Raw genomic sequence first — 24,252 nt, 5'->3', positions numbered from 1 at the left:
TCAGACTTTTGCATATAAAATTTGCATTTATGTTCATGTTATAAAACAGCTTTGATTTTTAAAAGCAAGACTGTGAGCTACATTCCTAAGTACTTCAGTAACAAAATATCTGATTCTCCCGGTGGACGCTCCTTCATAATCCCTCTTTCGTAACCTGCAGGTCTGTACTCCATGATCGGGTTTACTGCTCGGCTCTGCAAAGGCTACAGGAGTCTCTCCGACTTTTTCACAGATTAGAGCGGGAATCCTGTGAACCCTGATTTTCTTTTATAAATTTCTTTATTGACTCCTATATTTTTTTTTCATTATTCACAGTTTTATTTTATTTGCAGTGTCCAGGTTGTTGTTGTTACTGTAACAACAAATAATATCAATAATATTATTATCTGTGATCTACTTTAATGTGTTATGCAAAGCACGTTTAAACCTTTTGCTTGTTTTATATTGTTTTAACCTTAAATTCACTACAGTTATTTGTTTATTAAAATATTCATTGTGGATGTTGAACTCACAGTTTGGAGTTGGTGGGAAATAAATGAGCAAAAGAACAGATAGTTTTACAATAAAACAGCATATGTTAACTATTTTTATTATTTTCTGCAATAAAATCAAATGCATTCACAACCATTAATATGATATTTGCAACATTAGGTATGTTTTCTTCAAGGAGTGAATAACTAGATTAAAACTTTTGTTTAAACTGAGCATCCATGTTTAATACTCACTGAAAACAGGAGAAACTGTTTTGTTTCCTTCAATTTATTAAAGTATTTTTTAAAGTGTTAATCCTACAAGCTTCTCAGTTTTCTTATTCATTTTTCATGCAACAAGCAAATAAAGATTTTTACATACAAAGCAACACTTACTGCTTTAAGTTGTGCACATATACATATGAATCTTTTCATCTACACACCTGAATAAAAATTATTCTTTTTATATTTTTCTTTTCTTTACTTCAGTTTATTTCTTGGTGATGTCCTTATAGCTAAAGACAACAGAGGCTATCTGCTCATGTATTTCCTGCTGCCCACACTCAAACAGACATGCAAAGCAGCCATCATCAATGTAAGCCAGGTCTGAGTAACCACTGGGTCCATCATTAATGATGCAGGGTTCGCTCCATGCCTTTGGATCACGTGGGGATTTGTTCAGATACACACCTAACTTGACCCTGTGTTTCGGACTGGTTGGGTGCGTGAACAGCAGCCACTTTTCAAGGTTCTGGCTTGGGTCACTTTCTGTGTTTTCACTTTCTTGTTGAGCTGGGAAGGAGATCACGCTTCCGTGACAGCCTGAACCTGTTTCCACAAGCTTGTTTTCAGGTTGAGGAATGGTAAAGCTATGTCCATTATCATCACTGACTGCTTCCACTCGATGGCCGCCCACATTACGGGCGTTGCAGTAGATGTGGTCTTTGGAAAGTTCAGCCATTTCACACTCAACTGATACCACTGATTCCTCATTAAATTTCCGTATGAAATCCCCAAATTTCCAGTTTTCACCATGACTATCACTATACAGTGAGATTGCATATGGTTTACTTGGTTTGATCGCAGTATAAGCATAAACTGGGATAATCAGTCTACCACTCTCTGTTTGAATACCATGGCCTGGCCCAACAGCAAATGTGGCCCAGTTTTTTATTTCACTTAGTTCGTCCGTCAAATTGGTCACGTCGCTCCAGGTTTCTCCGAGATCCTCACTTGTGATGAAGCAGAGACGGGTCCGGTTGTCACATTTTTTTATTTGGTGAAGCTCAGTGATGCCGTCTTCAACACAGATGAAAAACAGGAAAAGTTTGTTGTTGACCTTGTCATACACCGGGCAGGGGTTCATTGGACGGTGTCCATCAATAAGTGCCTTTTCTACCTCTTTGAGTTCTAACCACTAAAAGAGAGATTGTTCAGGAGTAAATAAAACAGAACAGTTCAAAACAGGACTGTAATTAACAAGTAATTTAGAACTGAAATGGCTGATTATCACTATTACCTCAGTCGTCCTCTGACAGCATTTCTGCTTGATCTTTCCTGTTCTCATAACCAGCTTTTCTCCGCTGGCATCATCTGAAGTCTTCCTCTGCTCTGCAAAGGCAAGTAAAGTTTTACTTTTTTCCTCATACAGAAGAGCAGGGATCCTGTAAACACATTGAGCAGCTTCCTTAGATTCAAAGACAGGTTGTTTCTGCAGCTGAGCTGTTGTTGAACATCCACAGCCCATGTTTGCTGTCCTTGTGTATAAAATGGATATTAAATTATAAAGAAGCCTTGCTGGGTTTATCTCTGCGGTCCTAGAATTTGATGTTGCTTTGACTTTTATAGGCTGGCTGTTAGAGAGTGTGGATGAGGGAGGGATCTTTGTTTTTATCACAGATCGATGGTCATTTCTGAGGAAATGATTCACATTTCATTGAACTCCACCCCTCATTTCCTTAACAAATTAAATAGGCAAAACCCGTCTTTCATCATGCATGTCAGGAAAACAACCAGAATGAAAACCTTTAATAGCTGTTATGTCTGAATTTTATTATTTTGTACATACAGCGGTATAAAAAACAATGTTTGCCCCCTTCCTGATTTCCATATTTGTCACACTTAAATGTTTCTGATCAAACAAATTTAAATATTAAAAAAAGATAACACAAATATAGATAAAATGTATTCTCTGGATGAATGTATTTATTATAAAGGGAAAAGAAATCCAAACTACATGGCTGTGTGTAAAAAAGTGATTGCCCTCTAAACCTGGGCCACCCTTAGCAGCAACAACTGCAATCAAACTTTATTGATAATTAACAATGAGTCTTTCACAGTGCTGAGGAGGATTTTTTGGCCCACTCATCATTGCATAATTGTTGCAATTCAGCCACGTTGAAGGTTTTCAACCATGAACCACCTTTTTAAGGTCATTCCACAGCATGTTAATCAGATTCAGACCAGGACATTGATGAGGCTGCTCCAGTCCTCACTTTCGTACTCTTAAGCCATTATGAGGTGGAATTACTGATGTGCATGATGATGAGATAGCCTTTATTTGTCAGTTGCAGGTCTTTTACCCACAACCGAGATGACAGACCTTGCCGACCGTACATACAATACACAAACATCACATTGGGGAGACAGGTCAGGCTAGGTAGCGAGGAAAAAAAACATCGAAATGTGCAACACAAAAGGATAATACAGGAATGCACAGGTATCAACACACCATAACACAATAAACACAGACAAGTGTAGCACTTGGTAAAGTGTTAAGCTAAAATATGTCCAAAACATTCCACGAATCTGTTGGTATTTGTGTTATTCAATTTGCATGTGGACTGTCGGAAACAACTCAGCACTGTTGTAAGCCGATGCTTATCTGGTAAGAGAGTAACATGTGATTCTGTCACCTGAGGTCCAATAGTGCATCGTGAAAGTGATCTTAGAGCACTGCTAAACCCTATGCCGACTTACGCCATCTCTACATTGTCACAAGGAAGAGAGAAGTATATTTATTTATTTCTGTTTCTTATTGTCATGTTTTCTCAATGTTGGGACAACATTTATTTAGCAGGGGAGGAATGTAGCACTTGGTAAAGTGTAAAGCTAAAATATGTCCAAAACATTGCACGAATCTGTTGGTATTTGTGTTATTCAACTATATGTTTGGATTTTTGGCTGCTACATGTTTTTCCACCAGTAGGGGGCAGTCACGGAAAAAGAAAAACTATGTAAAAAAAAAAAAAAAGAAAAAAGAAAAGAGAGAAGAGTGTATTCTTGGGCTCTGTATGTGAAAGCCACAGTTCTGAAGTACCCCAAATAAACTCGGTTCTGCTGTTTACACCAAGTTGTCCTGGAGTGGTGTAACATTTTGGAGGTTCCACCGAGATAGTTTTGGGACTACTTCACACAGAGGAACACGGTAAAGAAGCTAATGCTAACGGATTGCGACAGTCTAGCTAATGCCATGCAAACAGTTTTTTCTCCGGTCGGATACACTGAGAGAGTTTTATTCGTCTTAGTTATCTTTCAAGCATGTCTGTGAACCGTGAAGATTTTTTGTTGGAATTGGAGCAGAAGTTATGTGGATTTTCTTTGGAAGAACTGCTCAGAGTATGTGAACTATGTAATATTACAGAAAAGGGCAGCGAAGAAATACAAAGCAAATCCCGCAGAGCTCTCGTTAAGCTTATTAGCCAGTTTTGTGAACGAGAAGAGTTTTTACAGCGAGAGGATGAAGGCATGTCGGTGCTTCTGGAGCTAAATGATGTGCTGGTTTTGCTGGTGGAGGCGCGGTCAGCGGCTGTCGGCGCAGGAGCGGTGGTCCGGTCTTCATCTTCAGACAGAGCGGAGATGACGGTGGAGGCTGTGCACGAGGAGCAACTGGCAGCGGCGCAGGCACCTCCGGAGCGGCGGACAGGGCCGATGACATCGCTGGAGCATCAGGCGGCTCAAGGGACATCAGCGGAGCAGCAGGTGGCCATGAGGACGTCGCTGGACGGCGAAACACAGCGCAGGGGGAGAGACTGTATTGGCAACAGCTGCTGTAATGTTTCATCAGGTGGATTCAGAAAAGACTTCAGTATAAGTGGACATGTGGGTGAGTCGACAGCTAAAGACACGCTGAGTTTCAGTAGCTTAGAGCACCAGATGGAAAGCGGCTTAAAAACGGGCTACTCTGAAGCTGAGATTGTGGAGGCTGTCATACGTGCCATCATTCCTGGGTTAAAACTAAGGAGCTATTCGGAAGGGAAAGAAGATCTCACATTGACCAGCCTGAGACAAGTTCTAAAAGCCCATTATGCAGAAACGGATGCAACAGTACTGTACCAGCAATTAACCAAAGCTACACAGGGGGCAAATGAAACACCACTTGAGTTCCTGATTAGAGTGCTGGATTTGCGTCAAAAAATCCTTTTTGCATCTGAGCGCACCCAGTCTAGCCTAAAGTATAACAAAGAACTTGTTCAAAGTCAATGTTTTCAGTCCATTAGAACGGGTCTTCTAAATGACAATGTCAGAGCAGAAATGAGAGCATATTTGCAGGATGAAAACTGTAGCGATGAACTCTTATTAATGAAAATGCAAACAGCCCAGTACAATGAAAGCGAGAGAGCGTTAAAGGCAAAAGCCCACAGGTCATTTAGAACAGGACTAAATGTAGTTGAGCAGAATGTAGCGCTTACTGATCCCCGCACAAGCCAGCCTGACACAAAACCGGCTAAAACCCTCAAAGATAACTCCTTATTTGCAAAAATTGAGGAAAGTAACTCAGCAATCAGGGAACTCACAGGACAGGTAGCTTCACTAGTGCAAACTGTCCAACGACATAGAAGTGGTGATGGTGATAGACAAGTCAGGGCATACAGAAAGGCAGCTCAGAGACCAAAAAGGCGATGCTCTGCATGTCAACAAGAAAACAGGGACTGTGACCATTGTTTCAAATGTGGCAGTGACTCTCACTGGGCAAAGGGATGCAAAGTAAGGGGAGCTCAGAAGCAGGAAAACTGGGCGGGGCTGTGACTGCGGGACAAGCCACAGCTTCAGCACCAATGTCCCAATGTGATAACATTCCCAAGGCCCAAAGCTTATCCCTTGCACCACCAACTGACTCAGGAAATCCTAAAAAAGGAACCAACCCCCAAACGTGTTCTATTTAAGTACCAAAAAAAGAAAGTGTCTAGTATGGTGTAGAATGAATAACTGCAAAACACAGGCACTGTGGGACACGGGAGCCCAAGTTTCAATAATGAGTGCATGCTGGAAATCAGACAATTTACCTCACTTAGAAGTTCACCCCATCAGCGATTTACTAAGTAAGGATGAACTTTTAGACTTGAGAGCTGTAAATGGATCTGAAGTCCCTTTCCAGGGTTGGGTAGAAGTTAGCCTTAGCCTTTGTGATTCGAGAGGAAAAGCTGCAGCTCAGAATGAGGTTCGGGTTCCAATCCTAGTAAGTCAGGATGTGATGCAAAAACCAATAATAGGGTTTAATGCTATTGAGGAACTGATCAAAAAAGACACTACTCAGTCCAGTGAAAGCTTGTCTCTACTCAGAAACTCTCTAAGAGTAGGATCAAGCAAAGCAGAAGCACTGTTGAACCTTATCCACACCACCAGTAACGAGATAGTTACTTATCCTATCAGATCAGGACGCAAAGCTATTGTCGTACCGGGTGGGCAAATGTACGGCGTTAGTTGTTCCATCAAAACAGACCTAAAGGTAAAAAGTGAAATGCTTTTCGAGCTAGATGAAAACTTGTCTTTAGATGAGGGTCTGAAATCTAACTGCCAGTTGCTGTCTATATCAGACAGCACCCGCAAAGTCAATATCTATGTTACTAATGCTACCAAACATGACATTGTGTTGCCACCTAAAACCCTTCTAGGTAACATAGAGAGGGTAACACATAGTTATCCTGTAAATCTCAAAGAAGCTCAGATAGGCTCGATTGTAGAAAAAGACAATCAGAACTCACCTAGCTTGGCAGAAGAGCCTTGGGAACCACCTGTCAATTTGGGCCACCTTAACACAGAACAACAGGCGGTCGTCATGGAAATGTTAAGGGAGGAGTCAGGCGCATTTGCTAAACACAAAGAGGAAGTTGGTTACATAAGAAATCTAAAAATGGATATCAAACTCACTGATCAGATTCCTGTAGCCAAATCCTATAATGCGGTCCTACGTGCTCTCTACGATGAAGTAAAAAGTCACATTCAGGACTTGTTAAAAAAAGACTTTATTCACAAATCAACCTCACCATATGCCTCTCCAATAGTGTGTGTGAGAAGGCAGGATGGAGGCCTGAGACTGTGTGTCGATTATAGGGGCCTCAATAAAAAGACCATTCCAGACAGACACCCTATTCCACGAATACAGGAAATCCTTGATGGACTTGGCGGCAATAGGTGGTTTAGTGTGCATGACCAAGGCAAAGCGTACTATCAAGGTGAAATCAGCGAAGACTCGAAAAAATATACCGCCTTCACAACACCCTGGGGGCTGTACGAATGGAATAGGATCCCATTTGGACTCACCAATGCACCTGCAGCTTTCCAGCGGAGCATGGAGGAAAGTTTGGAAGGCTTGAGGGACAAAATATGCACTCCATATTTAGATGATGTTTTGGTGTACAGTCAAACATTTCAACAGCATATTGAAGATTTGAGATCAGTTCTCAAACGTCAGCGGGCTTGGGGAGTAAAACTAAGACCTGATAAATGTGACTTGTTTAAAAATGAGGTCCGCTATGTGGGCAAAATCATTTCAGCAGACGGCTACAAAATGGATGAGAAAGAGGTACAAGCAGTACGAGCTTTGAAGGACAACCCACCAACAAACATTAAAGAGCTGAGAAAGCTTTTAGGATTTTTAGGATACTACCGAAGCTATGTACAAGATTTTTCAAGACATGCAAAGTGCCTATATGATTTACTCTCAGTTGACCACACGCAAACACCAGCGCGGTCAGCCAAGGCGGGGCATGCTGCACCCACCCAAAAAATCATATGGAGTGACAGCCACCAAAAAGCACTAGACTCTAGACTATTTGGTGGATGTTTTGACTAATCCACCTGTGATGGCTTATCCTAAGTTTGAGGAACCCTTCATTCTGCACATCGATGCTTCAGAAGAAGGCCTTGGTGCAGTCTTGTATCAGAGGCAGGACAGTAAATTAAGAGTCATTGGATATGGGTCAAGAACATTAACACAAGCTGAGAGGAATTACAGGTGGCACTCAGGGAAACTTGAGTTTTTGGCACTAAAATGGGCTGTGACTGAGCGCTTTAGAGACTATTTGTTCTATGCTCCCTCAGTGACAGTGTACAGTGATAACAACCCTTTAACCTATGTTTTAGGCACAGCTAAACTGAATGCAACAGGACACAGATGGGTTTCCGAGCTGGCTGATTTTAACATAACACTGAAATACCGACCCGGAAAAAGTAACGTTGATGCAGACTTTTTGTCCAGAACACCTTCTAGTATGGATTCATACATGTCAGAATGTACTGAGCTGTGTTCGCCTGAAGTGTTAAGCGCAGTACTGAATGCCATTGAAACACAGGAAGACAAACAACTGGATTGGATATCAGCCATAACATGCAATCCAGAAGTAAACAAAATACTTACAGAAAATCCGCCAGATGTGAGGATCACAACGCAGGAGCTATTGCAAGCTCAAAAGCAGGACCCTGCCATAGCTTATGTTCTCAACTTAAAGAGTACTGGTGCGAGTTTTGACAAGACATCAGCGCTCAAAACCCCTAAAGGAAAACAGCTACTACACGAGTGGAAAAAGCTGTTTATCTCAGATGACGGGTTGCTGATACGAAAGACTGTGACTTACACTCAGATTGTGATTCCGGAATCGCACAAAGAACTGGTGTACAAACACCTTCACTGCGAAATGGGTCACTTGGGGGTGGACCGTGTGATGAATTTGGCAAGGAGTAGGTTTTATTGGCCGAATATGTACAAAGATATTGAGTTTTTCATTACACAGGTGTGCAAATGTAATATTCAGAAAAAACCTACAGTTCAGTGTAGGGCCCCCATGTGTCATGTGCCAGCTACTGTACCCTTTGAAATGGTCTCAATAGACTATGTCCATCTCGAAAAGAGCAGGGGAGGGTATGAGTATATTTTAGTGTTACAGGACAACTTCACCAAGTTTGCTCAAGCCTACCCTACACGCAACAAAGCTGGCAAACCAGCAGCAGATAAAATTTTTAATGACTTTTCCTTGAAATTTGGTTTTCCTGGTAAATTACATCACGATCAAGGCAGAGAATTTGAAAACCATTTATTCAAACAGCTGCAGAAGTACACAGGAATAGCCAATTCAAAGACTACACCCTACCATCCACAGGGGAACCCGGTGGAAAGGTTTAATCGCACTTTGCTGTCAATGCTGCGGACCCTGGATGAGGAAAAGAAAGGAAACTGGAGTGACTACGTAAACAAAGTTGTGCATGCCTATAATTGCACAACTAGTGACTCGACAGGATACTCGCCCTTTTATTTACTCTTAGACATCCACATCTCCCTATTGATGTAATTTTTGGACTGAGTGAGACGAACAAATGCAAATCATATGAGGATTATGCTCACAAATGGCAACAACAAATGAAAGAAGCATATGACATTGCATCCAGAAACATTAAAAAGACTCTGGCAAGAGGGAAATCACATTATGACCTGAAGAGACAAAGTGCTGTACTCTCACCTGGGGACAGGGTACTTGTCAGGAACATGTCAGAGAGGGGAGGCCCGGGAAATTTACACTCCTATTGGGAGGATCAAGTTCACATAGTGATCTCTCAAAAGGGGGAAAACAGCCCTGTCTATGAGGTTAAGCCGGAGCGTGGTGCTGGGCGAGGCCGTATCCTCCACCGCAACATGTTAATGCCCTGTAATGCATTACCGCTTCCCACAATAACAAGAACTGAACGAAGCCACACTACACAGACACAAAAACAAAGAGACCTACAAGACGCATCGAACCATATAGAGAGCTCAGATGATGAAGAGCAGTATTGGTCTCAGAGAGTGAGGCACCACCACTGTCAGCCTCAAGGGGATTTAATGGTGTCTGCACCTGCTACTGAACTGGACCAGGACCTTCAGCGAAAGAGCACGGAGCTTAGAGTGGATGGTGAAGAATTTCAAGTAGATATGGTGAATGGACAAGGTAACGCTAAACATGACACCTCAGCATCACCAGACACTGTTGCTTCGTCAGGTCAGCCCAGTGAAATGAACCCAGAACTGTCGGAACCGCAGCCGAGAAGATCTCAGAGGAAGAGATGTCCACGGAAAATATTGACTTATGATGCGTTTGGCCAACCAGTTCAAAGAGCAATTGGTCACAGTGTTAACCCATTGTATGCCAGTGCAGCAGCACCGCCATTCTATGACCAGTTTGGAGTACCTTGGGCAGCTCTACAAATGCCTTACTATGCAGCTTATGTACCAGTTAGTTATTATTGAACTGTGAAAGAGTTTTTCTGAATTTAAATGATGTTATTTTTCAAAAATGTATGGGGACTTACAAGGCCTTACCAATATGGTGACACAAATATTTGATACTTTTGGGGATGGTAGCGTAAGACATTGGATCATTATGTTTGATGAGGTAAATTGTGATTAAATGGTTACTATCTAAGTTGACAAGCTCCAGAGCATGTGGTAAAGTGATAGTAACGTCTTAGAGGGTAATATTTGTATGTGGACTGTCGGAAACAACTCAGCACTGTTGTAAGCCGATGCTTATCTGGTAAGAGAGTAACATGTGATTCTGTCACCTGAGGTCCAATAGTGCATCGTGAAAGTAAGATAAGATAAGATATCCCTCGCACAGGCGACTGTCCCACTCTGCCTGAAGTCCTCCACCATAGTCCCCTTGCCTAAGAAGCCCCACATCACCGGCCTGAATGACTACAGACCGGTGGCACTCACCCCAGTGGTAATGAAATGCTTTGAGAAGCTGGTCCGCAGACACATCACAGCAGCCCTGCCCCGCAGCCTGGATCCACACCAGTTTGCCTACAGAGCAAACCGATCCACGGAAGACGCTGTAGCCACAGCACTCCATGCTGCATTAATTCACCTGGAAGAGCATGGTAACTATGTGCGGATGCTCTTCGTGGATTACTGCTCAGCTTTTAACACCATCCTTCCACACAAACTGGTGGCCAAGCTACAAGACCTGGGGCTTCCATACAGCACCTGCATGTGGATCAATAGCTTCCTCTCGGGCCGTAGACAGAGAGTCAGAGTTGGCCATCACACATCCTCAGCCCTGAGTCTCAGCACTGGCTCACCCCAGGGCTGTGTGCTCAGTCCACTGCTCTACTCTCTCTACACACACGACTGCACTCCTCGCCACCACAGCAACATCTTTGTGAAATTTGCAGATGACACCACAGTGGTGGGGCTCATTTCCAAGGGAGACGAGTCTACGTACAGAGACGAGGTGGAGCAGCTGACGTCATGGTGTAAGGCCAATAACCTCCTCCTCAACACTTCAAAAACCAAAGAACTCATAATAGACTTCAGAAGGAAAAAGGCAGAGATCCAACCACTATTCATAAATGGGGACTGTGTAGAAAGGATGGCAAGCTTCCGCTTCCTGGGAGTCAATATAGAGGAGAACCTTTCCTGGAGTGTGAACACCTCCGAGCTGCTGAAAAAGGCCCAACAGAGACTGTACTTCCTGAGAATTCTCAGGAGGAATAACATCACACAGAGACTGCTGGTGTCCTTCTACAGAGCCACCATTGAGAGTGTTCTAACTTACTGCATATGCATCTGGTACACTAGCTGCACAGGGGCTCAGAGGAAAGCACTCCAAGGGATCATTAACACCGCCCAAAAGATCACTGGCTGCCCTCTCCCCACACTGGAAGTTCTACACAACGCCCACTGTTTTAAAAAGGCCCAAAACATCATAAAAGACACCTCACATCCTGGCCACTCCCTGTTCGAACTGTTGCCCTCAGGCAGACGGTACAGGGCAATCAGAGCAAGGACTAATAGACTCAAACACAGCTGTTATCCAACTGCAATAACACATCTGAATACTACAAAAAAATGTCCATCACGCCACTCTTGTGTTAATCTATGCACGGTCTGAAGCATGTGTGTGGGAATGTATGTGAATGTTTTACTGTTATATCTTATTAGTATTTTAAGTATTCTATCTATTTTATTTATTGAATTTTATTGTTTTATTTATATTTTGATATTGCTAGGGATGATGCAATGATCGGGGACCATTCTTAATTTCGTTGTTCTCATGACAATGACAATAAAGTTTCTGATTCTGATTCTGATTCTGATAAGATAACCTTTATTAGTCCCACACGTGGGAAATTTGTTTTGTGATCTTAGAAAAGTGATCTTAGAGCACTGCTAAACCCTATGCCGACTTACGTCATCTCTACATTGTCACAAGGAAGAGAGAAGTATATTTGTTTATTTCTGTTTCTTATTGTCATGTTTTCTCAATGTTGGGACAACATTTATTTAGCAGGGGAGGAATGTAGCACTTGGTAAAGTGTAAAGCTAAAATATGTCCAAAACATTGCACGAATCTGTTGGTATTTGTGTTATTCAACTATATGTTTGGATTTTTGGCTGCTACATGTTTTTCCACCAGTAGGGGGCAGTCACGGAAAAAGAAAAACTATTTAAAAAAAAAAAAAAGAAAAGAGAAGAAAAGAGAGAAGAGTGTATTCTTGGGCTCTGTATGTGAAAGCCACGGTTCTGAAGTACCCCAAATAAACTCGGTTCTGCTGTTTACACCAAGTTGTCCTGGAGTGGTGTAACACAAGCAACATGGGAAAGTGTTCCAGTGTGTACATCTGATGTGGGACCGCTGTAATCTTTCGACTGCGCCTCCAGCTGACCCGATGTCCACATCATGGGGGAGGTAAGCGTTGGAGGTGGCGTTGGATAGGGAGGGTGATGCGTCAGTGAGTGCTTATCAGTATCAGTATATGTATGTGTGTGCGTGTCCATAGTTCAGCTGAGACAGTGTCCTTCGCCCCGCCAGGCTAAGTAAACAGTCTTCCAGCCAATCCAGGTGGCCTTGCATGGAATGGGAAGGAACAAATTCAAATTCAAATTCAAATTTTATTCGTCATGTACACAGTCATACACAGTACGATATGCAGTGAAATGTTTAGACAACTGCTCGTGACCTAAAGAAAAAAAAGGAAAAGGCTATGAATAAGATAGGAAATAAATATGAAAAATTAAAAAGGGTAAATTTAACTAGGAAGGAATAAAATATAAAAAATTAAGGTTAAAAATGAAATAACTGTACAACACAAATTAGAATGAAGGGTAAATTTAACTGGGAAAGAATAAGATAAAATATATAAATTAAAGTTGAAAATAAAATAACTGTACAACAAAATACACAATACACAGTATAGAACTATATAAGAATGTATGAAGAAATATATATATATATATATATATATATATATATGTATATATACATATATATATATACACATATACACACAATAACAGCAGCTGTACAAGTATTAACTGGAAATGAAGAATATAGTGACCAGTGTTGTGCAATCCACATTATGTCTTGTGCAGTGCAAATATGCTTAAAGTGATTTAAGTGATGAAGTGAAAACAATGTCCAGAATGTCCAGTGTGTGTGTAAGAACTATATGTGTGGGTCAGTACTGTGTGGTGGTGTGATTGAGAGACTGTATCGCCTGCAGGAAGAAGCTCCTCCTCAGTCTCTCTGTGTTGGTCTTCAGGGAGCGGAATCGCTTTCCTGACCTCAGCAGAGAGAACAGTCTGTTGTTGGGATGGCTGAGGTCCTTCACGATCTTCCTGGCCTTGGTCCAGCACCGCCTGCTGTAGATTGAGTGCAGGTCAGGGAGCTCGGAGCGGATGGTGCGCTCAGCTGACCGCACAACCCTCTGTAGAGCTCGTCTGTCCTGCATGGTGCTGTTCCCGAACCAGGTTAAGATGTTTCCCGTCAGGATGCTCTCTATGATGCACGAGTAAAAGTTCCTGAGCACCTTGGAGGGCAGTTGGAAGTCTCTCAAGCGTCTGAGGTGGTAGAGACGCTGACGGGCCTTTTTCACCACGGTGTTGATGTGACAGGACCATGACAGGTCCTGCGTGATGTGAACTCCGAGGTATTTGAAGCTGTCCACTCTCTCCACTGGGCACTCGTTGATGACAGGGGTCTGGTAGTTCCTCTCCTGCTTAGTGCTGAAGTCCACTATCAGCTCCTTTGTCTTACTGACGTTTAGAAGGAGGTTGTTCCTCTGGCACCAGTTCTCCAGATTCCTAATCTCCTTCAGGTAGGCCGTCTTGGCTCAGGGGCTCAGAACACACCCCTGGGCGGCTCCAGTGCTGAGAGTGGTGGAGGCTGAGACATGTCCCCCCATCCTTACTGCCTGTGGTCTACCAGTTAGGAAGGTGGAGATCCACTGACACATAGATGAGCTGAGTCCCAGATGCTCCAGCTTGGTGGTGAGTGTGGAGGGAATTATGGTATTAAATGCAGAGCTGTAGTCTATGAAGAGCATTTTAACATAATTCCCCCTTCTAGTGTCCAAGTGAGTGAGTGATGTGTGGAGGAGATGAGAGATGGCATCGTCTGTGGAACGATTTGGACGGTAAGCGAACTGTAGTGGGTCCAGTGTGTCTGGTAGTGAAGAAATGATGAAGTCTCTGACCAGGCGTTCAAAGCACTTCATCACTACTGAGGTGAGGGCTACAGGGCGATAGTCATTGAGAGAAGCAGGGTGGGGTTTCTTCGGGACAGGAACAATGATGGACTCTTTACTTTCCCTGGAATAGCCTCCCACTGTCGTTCTCTAAAACCTAAAAGAGAACTATGGATTTGATCAACTGGTCTCTGAATGCTATTGACACCCTTTTCTCAACGAGAAATCTGGGCTCGGGAGAGCCTGAGTGCCCTGGAGGGACTTTCCCTGCCGGATACACGATGGACGGGTGGCAGAACTGGAGGATCATGTGCCTGACGGGACTGTCGATCGAGGACGCTGAAGATATCTATCTATTCGGAACCATGATAACAGGGTTCATGCTAATCGGAGTTGGCTTAGCCCTGGTTTATCGGAGAAATAAGAGAGCGGAACCGGCTGTTCAAACCCCCCCCAAGGCTGCCCGCTGGAATCGGAAAGGAACGAGGCGCGACCTCTCACAACGAACGTAATATGGTCAACACCTTGGAGACGCTTGCAGCTGCTGTGAAGGCTCAAAACAACACCATTGAGCGTATGAGGGGAAACATCAGAGAGAGGCCTGCTCAAAATGAGACCCTTGAGCGACAGTTGGAAAACATCGCGGAACGGATCATTGCAGTTGTGAGGTCTCAGAATCAAAAGAATGATAACACCATGGAACAGAAGTTTGATACCATCATGGGGAGGCTCGCGACTCTCCAACGGGAGATCGAGAGGCCAGTGTCAGAGTGTTAAAGAGCAGCCTGAAAATTCTCCTGGGCTGCTCGCATGGAAATTAACAAAATCAACATGAACATTGCGGACCCCCATAACGCGCCAGCTGCAGGCCCAAGGCTGGAGCCAAACAATCACTCCCTGATAACGACTGTGTTACGGCTATTCTTCCCATCCCATGCAAGGACACCTGGATTGGCTGGAGGACTGTTTACTTAGCCTGATAGGCCGAAGGACACTGTCTCAGCTGAACTATGGACTCGCGCACACACACACACACTTACACTGATAGGCACTCACTCATCCCCCCTCCCCTTCCAACGCCTTCGATGCTTGTTTCCTGCGAGGGAATGCGGCGGGCTGTGTGCCGTGCTGGAATGGTAGCGCTGTGCAGGGTGGCTGCTGTGTTCGCTTCGGATTACTCCTCACCCCCCACCCACCCCTGTGGCTTGTCATGTCTTCACAATGTTGTGCTGTGGACATTTATGTGCTTTTTGTGCAAAGGAGTTTTTTTGTTTCCTGTTCTCATGCTGTCCTACCATGGAAGCACAGCATGAGTAGGGGTCTCTTTTTTCCTCTTGCACTTTCCCCACTGTAGTGTAAATTTCAATGTTTTTTTCTCTGATTCTACCAATCTCCGACCTGTATCCCCATGTAATGTTTGTGCTATATGTGTAAGGTCGGGGGGGGTCCCATTTCACTGCAGGGCAACCTGCATGTGACGAATAAAGGTTTGATTGATTACAGTTTTTCTCGATTGCTTAAACACTATAACCAGGCCTCTAAACTAAAATTTCAAAACCATAACGCTATTGTTCAAAAAGCTCACCCATTTCCCTGAACTATAAACACTATTCCCTGCTTTGACACATGACTCAAATTTGGTGAACTGTTACTGCAAAACTCTACACACAAATCCCTACATTTTACAGTGCTTACACCATGTAGTCATTTAGAAAGCACTAGCATGCAATAATGTTAACTTAAGTCAGCATAGCTTGAGCTCAATTAGCACACAATTAACCAGGTGGAAACACTAGGAGTCAAAATTTAGCACACACCAATCAGAACCTGCGATGGATAGATAAAAGGGCCAAAGTCAGCTCATTCAGGTTTGAAACAATGGATCCAAAGAGATGCAAAGGAAGAGGACGTGGTGGAGAAAGAGGACGTGGTGAAGGAGGAGGACGTGGTGAAGGAGGAGGACGTGGTGGAGGAAGAGGACATGGTGAAAGAGGAGGGTGTGGTGAAGGAGGAGGACGTGGTGGAGGAAGAGGACATGGTGAAAGAGGAGGGTGTGGTGAAAGAGGAGGACATGGTGGAAGAGGAGGAGGAGGTGGTCTAGGACAACAGGAAGGTGGTGGAGGAGGAGGGAGAGGTGGAGGAGGAGGAGGATGTGGTGAAGGAGGTGGAGGTGGAGAACGACGGCGACAAGGAAGGGGAAGAGCAAGGGCAAGAAGACAGTCAGTCTCGGATGAAATTCGAGCCACTTTAGTTGACCATGTCCTTGTCCATGGGATGACTATGAGGGAGGCTGGGCAACGAGTACAACCAAATTTGAGTCGCTTCACTGTTGCCTCCATCATCAGAACCTTCAGGGAGGAAAACAGGTAGGTGTACTTGCAGTAAGACTGCTTTGTACAGTAACGTTTAAGTTACTGAACTTATGTGTCTTGAGTTTCAGTATGTTTCCATTATTTGCCTGTAAAATGAATGTGTGACAGTTACAGTAATGAGTGCTTCTATTTTTGTAGGACACAGAGACGACCACCTGGTGGAGGCAGGTTAAGGCTTTTGTCGGAGGCGCAAGAGAGGGAACTTGTAAACATGGTAATTGCAAATAATGTAATCCGCCTGCAAGAGATTCAAAGGAGAGTGATTGAGGATGATCATCTTTTTCGAGGCATAAATGCCATCAGCCTCTCCACAATTGACCGCATCCTCCGAAAGTATCAATTCCGGATGAAACAGGCATACCGAGTCCCTTTCGAACGAAACTCTGACAGAGTGAAAAACCAACGTGTGGAATATGTTCAGGTATGAGTTTTGATACTGTATAAAGTATTGTGTACCATCACAGCATGGCAGTTTATGCTGCCATTTCAGCACTCTTGAACTGTGGTTCAGGGTACCGATTGACTCTACTGTGTTATGTGTTTTGCAGAGAATCTTTGAGATTGAAGGACGGCCTGTTCCCCATGAAATAATCTTTGTGGATGAGGCAGGTTTTAACCTGACCAAAAGAAGGAAAAGGGGGAGGAACATAATTGGCCATCGGGCTATTGTAAATGTCCCTGGTCAGCGTGGGGGGAATGTCACTATGTGCGCAGCCATCAGCCAACGAGGGGTACTCCACCGCCATGCCGTACTAGGACCCTATAACACTATGCTTCTCCTTGCTTTTCTTGATGGTTTAAGACAACATATGTTCCAGCTGGACTACAGGAAACCAGCACAGCCAGAGCAGCCTCACTACGTTGTTGTGTGGGATAACGTCAGCTTCCATCGCGCTGCTCTGGTTCGTGACTGGTTTACCCAAGGTTTTCTAATATCTTTCTGCCTGCATACTCTCCCTTTCTAAACCCGATAGAGGAGTTATTTTCGGCATGGCGGTGGAAAGTGTATGACCGAGAACCGTATGTCCGTGTTCACCTCCTTCAGGCCATGGAAGAGGCCTGCCTAGACATATCAGTAGATGCATGACAGGGGTGGATCAGGCATGCAAGAGGATTTTACCCCCGCTGCCTGGCTGGGGCCAATATAGCCTGTGATGTGGATGAGATTCTCTGGCCTGACCCAGACCAAAGACAAGATGCTGAGGTGGGATAATGTTTCTGGTGTGTGTTGTACTGTATAGTACATGAATGACAATGTGCCACTGTACATACATTGGTTGCGTCTTTTGTGTTTATCATGTGACAAGGGTTTTGAAGGGGAGAACCATAAGCAACCTATTTGTTTTGGAACTATTGTTTTGAATTAATTGTACCAGTGTGCAAAACTCTGTTGTAGTGTATGTGTTTTTGAGGGCTTGTGTTTGATGTCTGAGGGCAAAGTTTGGTTTTTCAGCAGGAGTGAATAGTTTTGGGTGTAGAGCTTCATTTTGACCTGGAAATAGGATGTTTGGGAAATTGAGTGAGATGTTATGGATTTGTGTTTACTGTTGTGAGGATATGAGGCGTAGTTTCAAGAAATGTGTTTTAGCAATCGAGAAAAACTGTAAAGCATGTGGGGATGACCGACTGAGATAAAGCGATGTTGAATATCTCAGTGAACACAGGAGCTAGCTGGTATGCGCAGTCTCTGAGGATACGACCTGGGATGCCGTCTGGTCCTGCTGCTTTCCTGGTGTTCACTCTCTTGAAGGCTCTCCTTACTTCATGCTCGGAGATGACGAGCACGTTTCCGGTGCTGGCAGTATCTTCCTGTCTGCAGCCGTTAGCGCCGCTAGCACTAGCATCGTTGGAGTCCTTAGCTGCAGCTTCGAAGTGAGCATAGAAAGTGTTCAGCTCGTCTGCCAGAGTCACGGCCGCGTTCGTCATACCGGTTGTTGGTGCTTTATAGTCCGTTATTGTCCTTAGTCCCCGCCACAGGCTCCTAGAGTCACTCTGTTGGAGTTGTGACTCTAGTTTCCTCCCGTAGCGCTGCTTCGCCTCTTTCACCGCCCTCCGCACGTTATATGACGCGGCTTTGTACGGGTCCATGTCCCCCGTCGTGAGTCCCGTGTTGTAGGCAGCGGTGCGGGATCTCAGAGCGTCGCGGATGGTTTTATCCACCCACGGCTTCTGGTTGGGAAACGTTGTGATAGTCTTTGTCTCCACGGTATCATCCGCTAGTTTCCCGATGAATCCCACAACCGCTTCCGTAAACACGTTGACATCATCATCGGAGCTGTTTCTGAACATGTCCCAGTCTGCGTCATCGAGTGCGTCCTGTAACGCGGCCACCGATTGATCCGTCCAGCTTGTTTCCAGGTTGGGGAATGGTAAAGATATGTCCATTATCATCACTGACTGCTTCCACTCGATAGCCATTTTCATTACAGGCTTTGCAGTAGATGTGGTCTTTGGAAAGTTCAGCCATTTCACACTCAACTGATACCGTATTAAACAGTTCCCCAAATTTCCAGTTTTCACCATGACTACCACTATACAGTGAGAGTGCATACGATTTACAATGGGAACTGAACAAAACATGTAATTAGTTTACAACAGCAACGCGAGAGGGAAGCACTACTGCGACAAGTTTAAGCATAAACTGGGATAATCAGTCTATCACTCTCTGCTGGAATACCATGGCCTGGCCCAACAGCAAATGTGGACCAGTGTTTTATTTCACTCAGTTTGTCTGTCAAATCGGTCACATTGCTCCAGGTTTCTCCAAGATCGTACCTTGTGATGTAGCAGAGACGGGTCCTGTTGTCATAGCATTTTCTTTGGTACATTTCAGTGATATTGTGTTCAACACAGGAAAAGTTTCTTGTTGGCCTTGTCATACACCGGGCAGGGGTTCATTGGACGGTGTCCTTTAATAAGTGCCTTTTCCACCAGCTTGAGCTCTGACCACTAAAAAAGATAAGTAAATAAGTTCATAAGTAAAAATAATTAAATGTTCATAAGTAAATAAAACAGAACAGTTCAAAACAGGACTGTAATTAACAAGTAATTTAGAACTGAAATGGGTGATTATCACTATTACCTCAACCATCATCTTCGATGATTCCTCCTTTATCTTTACTGTTCTCATAACCAGCTTTTTCCCGCTGACATCATCTGGAGTCCTCCTCTGCTCTGAGAGATTACATATGGATCAGAGACCTTTCATATGAAAACACTAAACACAGCACAAGCTTCAGAAAGACACTCACTGAAACAATCAATCTACTGCTATGATGGTCTGAGTGAGCTGCCCGTAGGTTTCCAGTGTTCCCATGTTCTCATTCGCATCCACCCCGTCCTCCTCATCTCACCTGAACAGCTCACCTGAACCTGATCCCTGGCAATCAGTGAGACAGTATTTAAGATGGTAAATCTCTTCTCTGTCAGTTTATCAGCTAAGTCAAGTTGGTAACAGGCCTTCATGAGCTGTTTGCAGTCATGCTATGTCAAAACACCTCACCAAGAATCCCTTCCTTGCATTTTTCAAGTTCACGTTTGCCTTATAAATAAAGCTTGTGTTAAATCTACCAGTTGTCTCTGTGTCTGGTCTGCGCTTGGGTCCACACTCACGTACTGGCCTCCGGGCTCCTTTGACAACTGCACTGTTTTTCAGGACTATGAGCATAACTGCACAGGTATTGCTGTTGGTTGGACAAATAATAGTTGCTTTGGAATTATCTACTGATCATTCTCCCCTTAAATGGGTCCTAATTCCCAATTCCCCTTTTAATATAAATATTTTTGTACTAGCATTCCAGTACACACTTGTACAGAGTTACTTGTTTGTGGTTAATACTCAAACTGATATTGAAGCAAAAAGCACCAATGATCGAGGCTTTGCATGTTTGAATTTGTGCAAAAGGTGAACTTTGCCTTTCAGGCATGTTATTATGAATGCATGGATATCTGGATGTTTATTGAAAGCTGCACAAAGAAGTAAATATATAATTTCCTATGCATCTATGGAACTGGAGAAAACTCACTGATTATAAGTCTTAATGTTACAGAACATGTAGTGATGATGATGGATGAGGATGTTTGTCATGTCAGTTGATTGTGCTGTAACCAAACTCAGTACTGATGTGTTCAAGCAAGGAAAAAATGGGCACAGTTTGGAGAGTGTGTATTACACAGTAATAATTTATCATTAGTTTTGAGGGTAACCTTTTCTTTCTGAGGAGAAAGGCTCACACTTACAAGTCCCTTATTAATAATAAATATACAGTGAAAGTCAGATGTGTTACTTGTATTTTTATTAGCCTTCACCAAAGTCTCCAGCTTCCCTTCTCAAGGAAGACACACACTTTTATTGACTTTGTGCTGTACCTTCCTAAGTAGTAACAATGAAACCCCTCTTTAATTATTGTGTACACTACAGCTGTGTTCTGGAGAAACACACACTGAAAGCTGTGAACAAAATATTAATGCTGGGCCTACACTGTTATGGTTTCCAAATCACTGGATGTTAACTCTCCAGTAGCCTTCCTGAATTCACTGCAGCTAAAAACATCACAGGTTATCTGTTTAATTTCAGTTTGCTTCCCACACAATGAACATGCAAACCAACCATCATCAATATAAACCTAGTCTACCCACTGGGTCCAGGGTTTGGTCCATGATTTTGGATTGTTCAGACAGATAACTAGATATCACTTTGACTTGTTTATGCAGCCACTTGTTTATGTGTGGATCACTTTTTATTTCCAGTTTAATTTTGATCTGGAAAGGAAAACACACTTCTCTGACCTGCTCTGGACCTGTTTCTGCAAGCTTTCCACCAGTGCGTGCCAACAATCGTTATCGTCATCATAAGCATAAAGTGAAGCTATCAATCTGGTGTCCTCTATTTGGAGCCCATGGCCTGGCTCAGCGATGGATTCAGCCCATGGTTTCTTAAATAAATTAAATACATTTAAATTTATAAATATGTTTTTAATCATGCTAAAAATTAAGCTTGCCTATGGAACCTGTTTACATTATACCCTGAACACTGCATATTTTTACAAAACGCTCTCATCATCTTGCACAATAATATATAGAATATTGTGCAATATGCTGAGGCAAGCAGATTTTTTTGTTCTGTTTTTTATAACTTAAAAAATACCTTGTTCAGCTCAAAACTCATAGCAGGCGTTGGCTATTAATTTTTGCCAGATGACAATGTGAGAAAGTGGGACTCTTGTGGAAGTGGAATTCAGTTCTGCTCAATATCAGTTGTATATCTTTATAAACTTATTAATAGAGCCTTCCACAACAGTCCCACCATCAAATCTAACCCCTTGTAAAAATTAGTTGACTAGGTTAAATCGATTAAATCGAATAACCGGCCACCTAAGTGTTTAAAGAAGGAGAAAATCCATCCTGCTGTTCACGCTGGAGTTTTGTGGTCCAGACTACAAACTGATGTAGGACAATGAATAACTGTCATTAACTCAATCCTAGCTAGATTGTGACATGAAAAAGACTAACAAGAAGTTGCGGTAGTTTGTAATACCTGAAAGACAAATCTGTACCAGCTGCACAACTCTGTGCTGCCCTGAAGCCCATAAAATGTCCACATTCACAGCTTTTCTCTCCTCTGCACATTGCCTTTCTCCACGCTGCTCCGTTTCCGTTCCTACCTCCAGCGCTCATAAACAATTATTGATTGTTAATTGTTATTAATAATAATTATTATTATTGAACCTTTTTTAAATCTGCCTTTTTTAAGTCCCCACTTGTGGTATATTTACATACACGTATATTTATCTGCTTTATGAACATAAGTGAAGTTGAAGAACTCCCTGGCATCTGGTTTGACCTTTGTCTATCTCACAGCCATCAGGCCAAGTTTTGCTTCCCTTTTCTGAAAAGGGAAATAACAAGGAAGGGATAAAAAAAGAAAGTGAACTCTGCCATCCCTCCCTCATGTTTCACACTGCCAAAATTTATGTTAAGTCAAAAAAAAAAAATACAACGCAACACAACTGCATCTCCTTAAAGCACCCAAGTTAGGTTTGTTTGCTTTGTTTTTTTGCATGATGTGAATTCAATTAAAAAGACTCTTGCAAAGACATCCTACCATGCTCCCAGTAACACTTTAAAACTATAAATGAGATACAATAACCTTTATTTCACTAGTTGGGCCCACGTCCTCATTTTAGGTTTGACAGCGTTTTAGTAGGTAAAGGTGAATGCTTGGACATGAATTGAGCCGCGGTTTGGGGAAGGCCTCGAAGGGGACTGGCGACGGCTCCCGGGCCTGGCAGATCGCCATGGACTAAGTAGAAATGAAGAAGTTAAAGAATTGAAAATAAGGGAGGGAGGGTGGGGCACGTAAACGAGAATGAACAGCTTGCAAAACTGGGGGAACTTATATAGATGACAACTGGATCTCCAAATGATTCTGATCACTGCTTTTTGTGACTCCAGCATGACTTTATGCCACACCCCAAGTTTACGCTTTCCTGTGTTTGTTCCAACTATAAAAATCTCTGAACAGTTAAGCAATGCGTTCTTGGAAGACTGCTTTAAATGACCTTCTCTCTATTACAGTTTTTTCTGATTGCTTAAGCACATTTTTTGTAACTATTGGCTAATTTTGCAAAACTCTTCACACAAATAAGAAAACCTGTCACCCAATCATCAAAACATTGTAGTTCTCTTGCAAAAGCAAACACAGCTAGATTAACTCTTCACACCTTCGTAAAAATGGTGTTTCCGTATCAAACAGTACACACAAGCCATCATCTACTAAGCACACAATGCGCCAACTGCACACTGATGGTATGAATACAAAACACATCTGGCTTTTGCTTTCTCTGTGCACAAGGTAGGCTATGTCAGTTTGAGCTCATACTTCTGTCATAGATCCATAAGCATAGAGGGATCCAAACTTCAAGTACTGGTGTTTATTCAAACACATCAAAACAAACACAAGTGTTTATTTCCAAGTATAGGATTATTTGCAATCGCCATAATGACTATATGGGTTACTTGGTCTGCAGTGAACATGCTTCCTCTGCCCCAGCATCTGGTCATCTAGCAATTCTGTAAAGTAACAATTTCAGTATTTTTACATCAGTGGTATTGGTGTGTTTCTCATTGGCATATGGCAGTGCTACAAATCTTTGTGCGAAGTGACTATACTCACCGATTCTCATTTCAAGATGTCCTTATGATGCTTGCTACAGTGTAGCGGCTCGAGTTAGGCTGGACCCGTTGGCCAGCTACCCTCAGGGTCATTCCACGGTTGATTACATGGTCCACTATTGTAGCTCTGATGTCATCAGCAATTCTATTTCTTACTCTTCCTACCCTTCCTCTCCCCCCTCCTCATCTTCCTCTTCCCCCTCCTCGTCTTCCTCTTGCTCCTCCTTGTCCTTGTCGTCCTCTTCATCCTACTTCTTCACCTCCACGTCCTCTTCTTCGGCCTCCTCTACTTCTCACTCTTTCTGCTCCCTCCATTGTACTCCGCACACACAGCTTACCTGTATTATAGTGCTTAGGCTGATTGCAAAGTGAACTAATTATCTAAAAAAGTTTTCACATGTGAAAGTGTGCCAGACAGTTGGCAAATTAGTGTTAATGATAGCCATACATGTGTATACTTTTGCTAGGAGTGTGTTGGAAATTTGGTAATTGAGTGTTGTGCAGTGAATTGTGCCTAC

The 24,252-nt window shown here is 43.1% G+C and overlaps 2 protein-coding genes and 1 long non-coding RNA gene across 4 annotated transcripts; 1 reads left to right on the top strand and 2 right to left on the bottom strand.

Annotated features, from left to right (window-relative positions):
- Positions 1-573: 573 nt before the first annotated feature.
- Positions 574-19,736, bottom strand: LOC113023420 (sialidase-3-like). Of its 2 annotated transcripts, XM_080302853.1 has the most exons (5): positions 19,644-19,736; positions 19,337-19,510; positions 6,455-6,562; positions 1,990-2,081; positions 574-1,887 (listed from the first exon to the last, which is right to left on the bottom strand). In XM_080302853.1, the coding sequence occupies exons 2-5, from the start codon at positions 19,368-19,370 to the stop codon at positions 961-963; spliced, it is 1,161 nt and encodes a 386-aa protein (XP_080158979.1). In that variant the 5' UTR covers positions 19,371-19,510; positions 19,644-19,736; the 3' UTR covers positions 574-960. The 2 variants fall into 2 exon arrangements, with proteins under 2 accessions (XP_080158979.1, XP_080158980.1); XM_080302854.1 differs by lacking the exon at positions 6,455-6,562.
- Positions 15,756-18,160, top strand: LOC145429435 (uncharacterized). Its single transcript, XM_080302852.1, has 3 exons — positions 15,756-16,555; positions 16,700-16,982; positions 17,110-18,160. Exons 1-3 carry the CDS (start codon positions 16,068-16,070, stop codon positions 17,524-17,526), a joined length of 1,188 nt encoding a protein of 395 aa, XP_080158978.1. The 5' UTR covers positions 15,756-16,067; the 3' UTR covers positions 17,527-18,160.
- A 3,742-nt stretch (positions 19,737-23,478) lies between the features above and the next one.
- On the bottom strand, positions 23,479-23,891 carry LOC145429302 (uncharacterized). Its single transcript, XR_013909536.1, has 2 exons — positions 23,736-23,891; positions 23,479-23,632 (listed from the first exon to the last, which is right to left on the bottom strand). It is a non-coding gene; the product is annotated as an uncharacterized LOC145429302 (long non-coding RNA).
- Positions 23,892-24,252: the final 361 nt, after the last annotated feature.

Source organism: Astatotilapia calliptera, chromosome 6 (assembly GCF_964374335.1).
Source record: "Astatotilapia calliptera chromosome 6, fAstCal68.1, whole genome shotgun sequence".
In the NCBI taxonomy this organism is placed as follows: domain Eukaryota; kingdom Metazoa; phylum Chordata; class Actinopteri; order Cichliformes; family Cichlidae; genus Astatotilapia; species Astatotilapia calliptera.
Note: the sequence above shows the minus strand (reverse complement) of the source record. Positions and strands in the feature narration are given on the sequence as shown.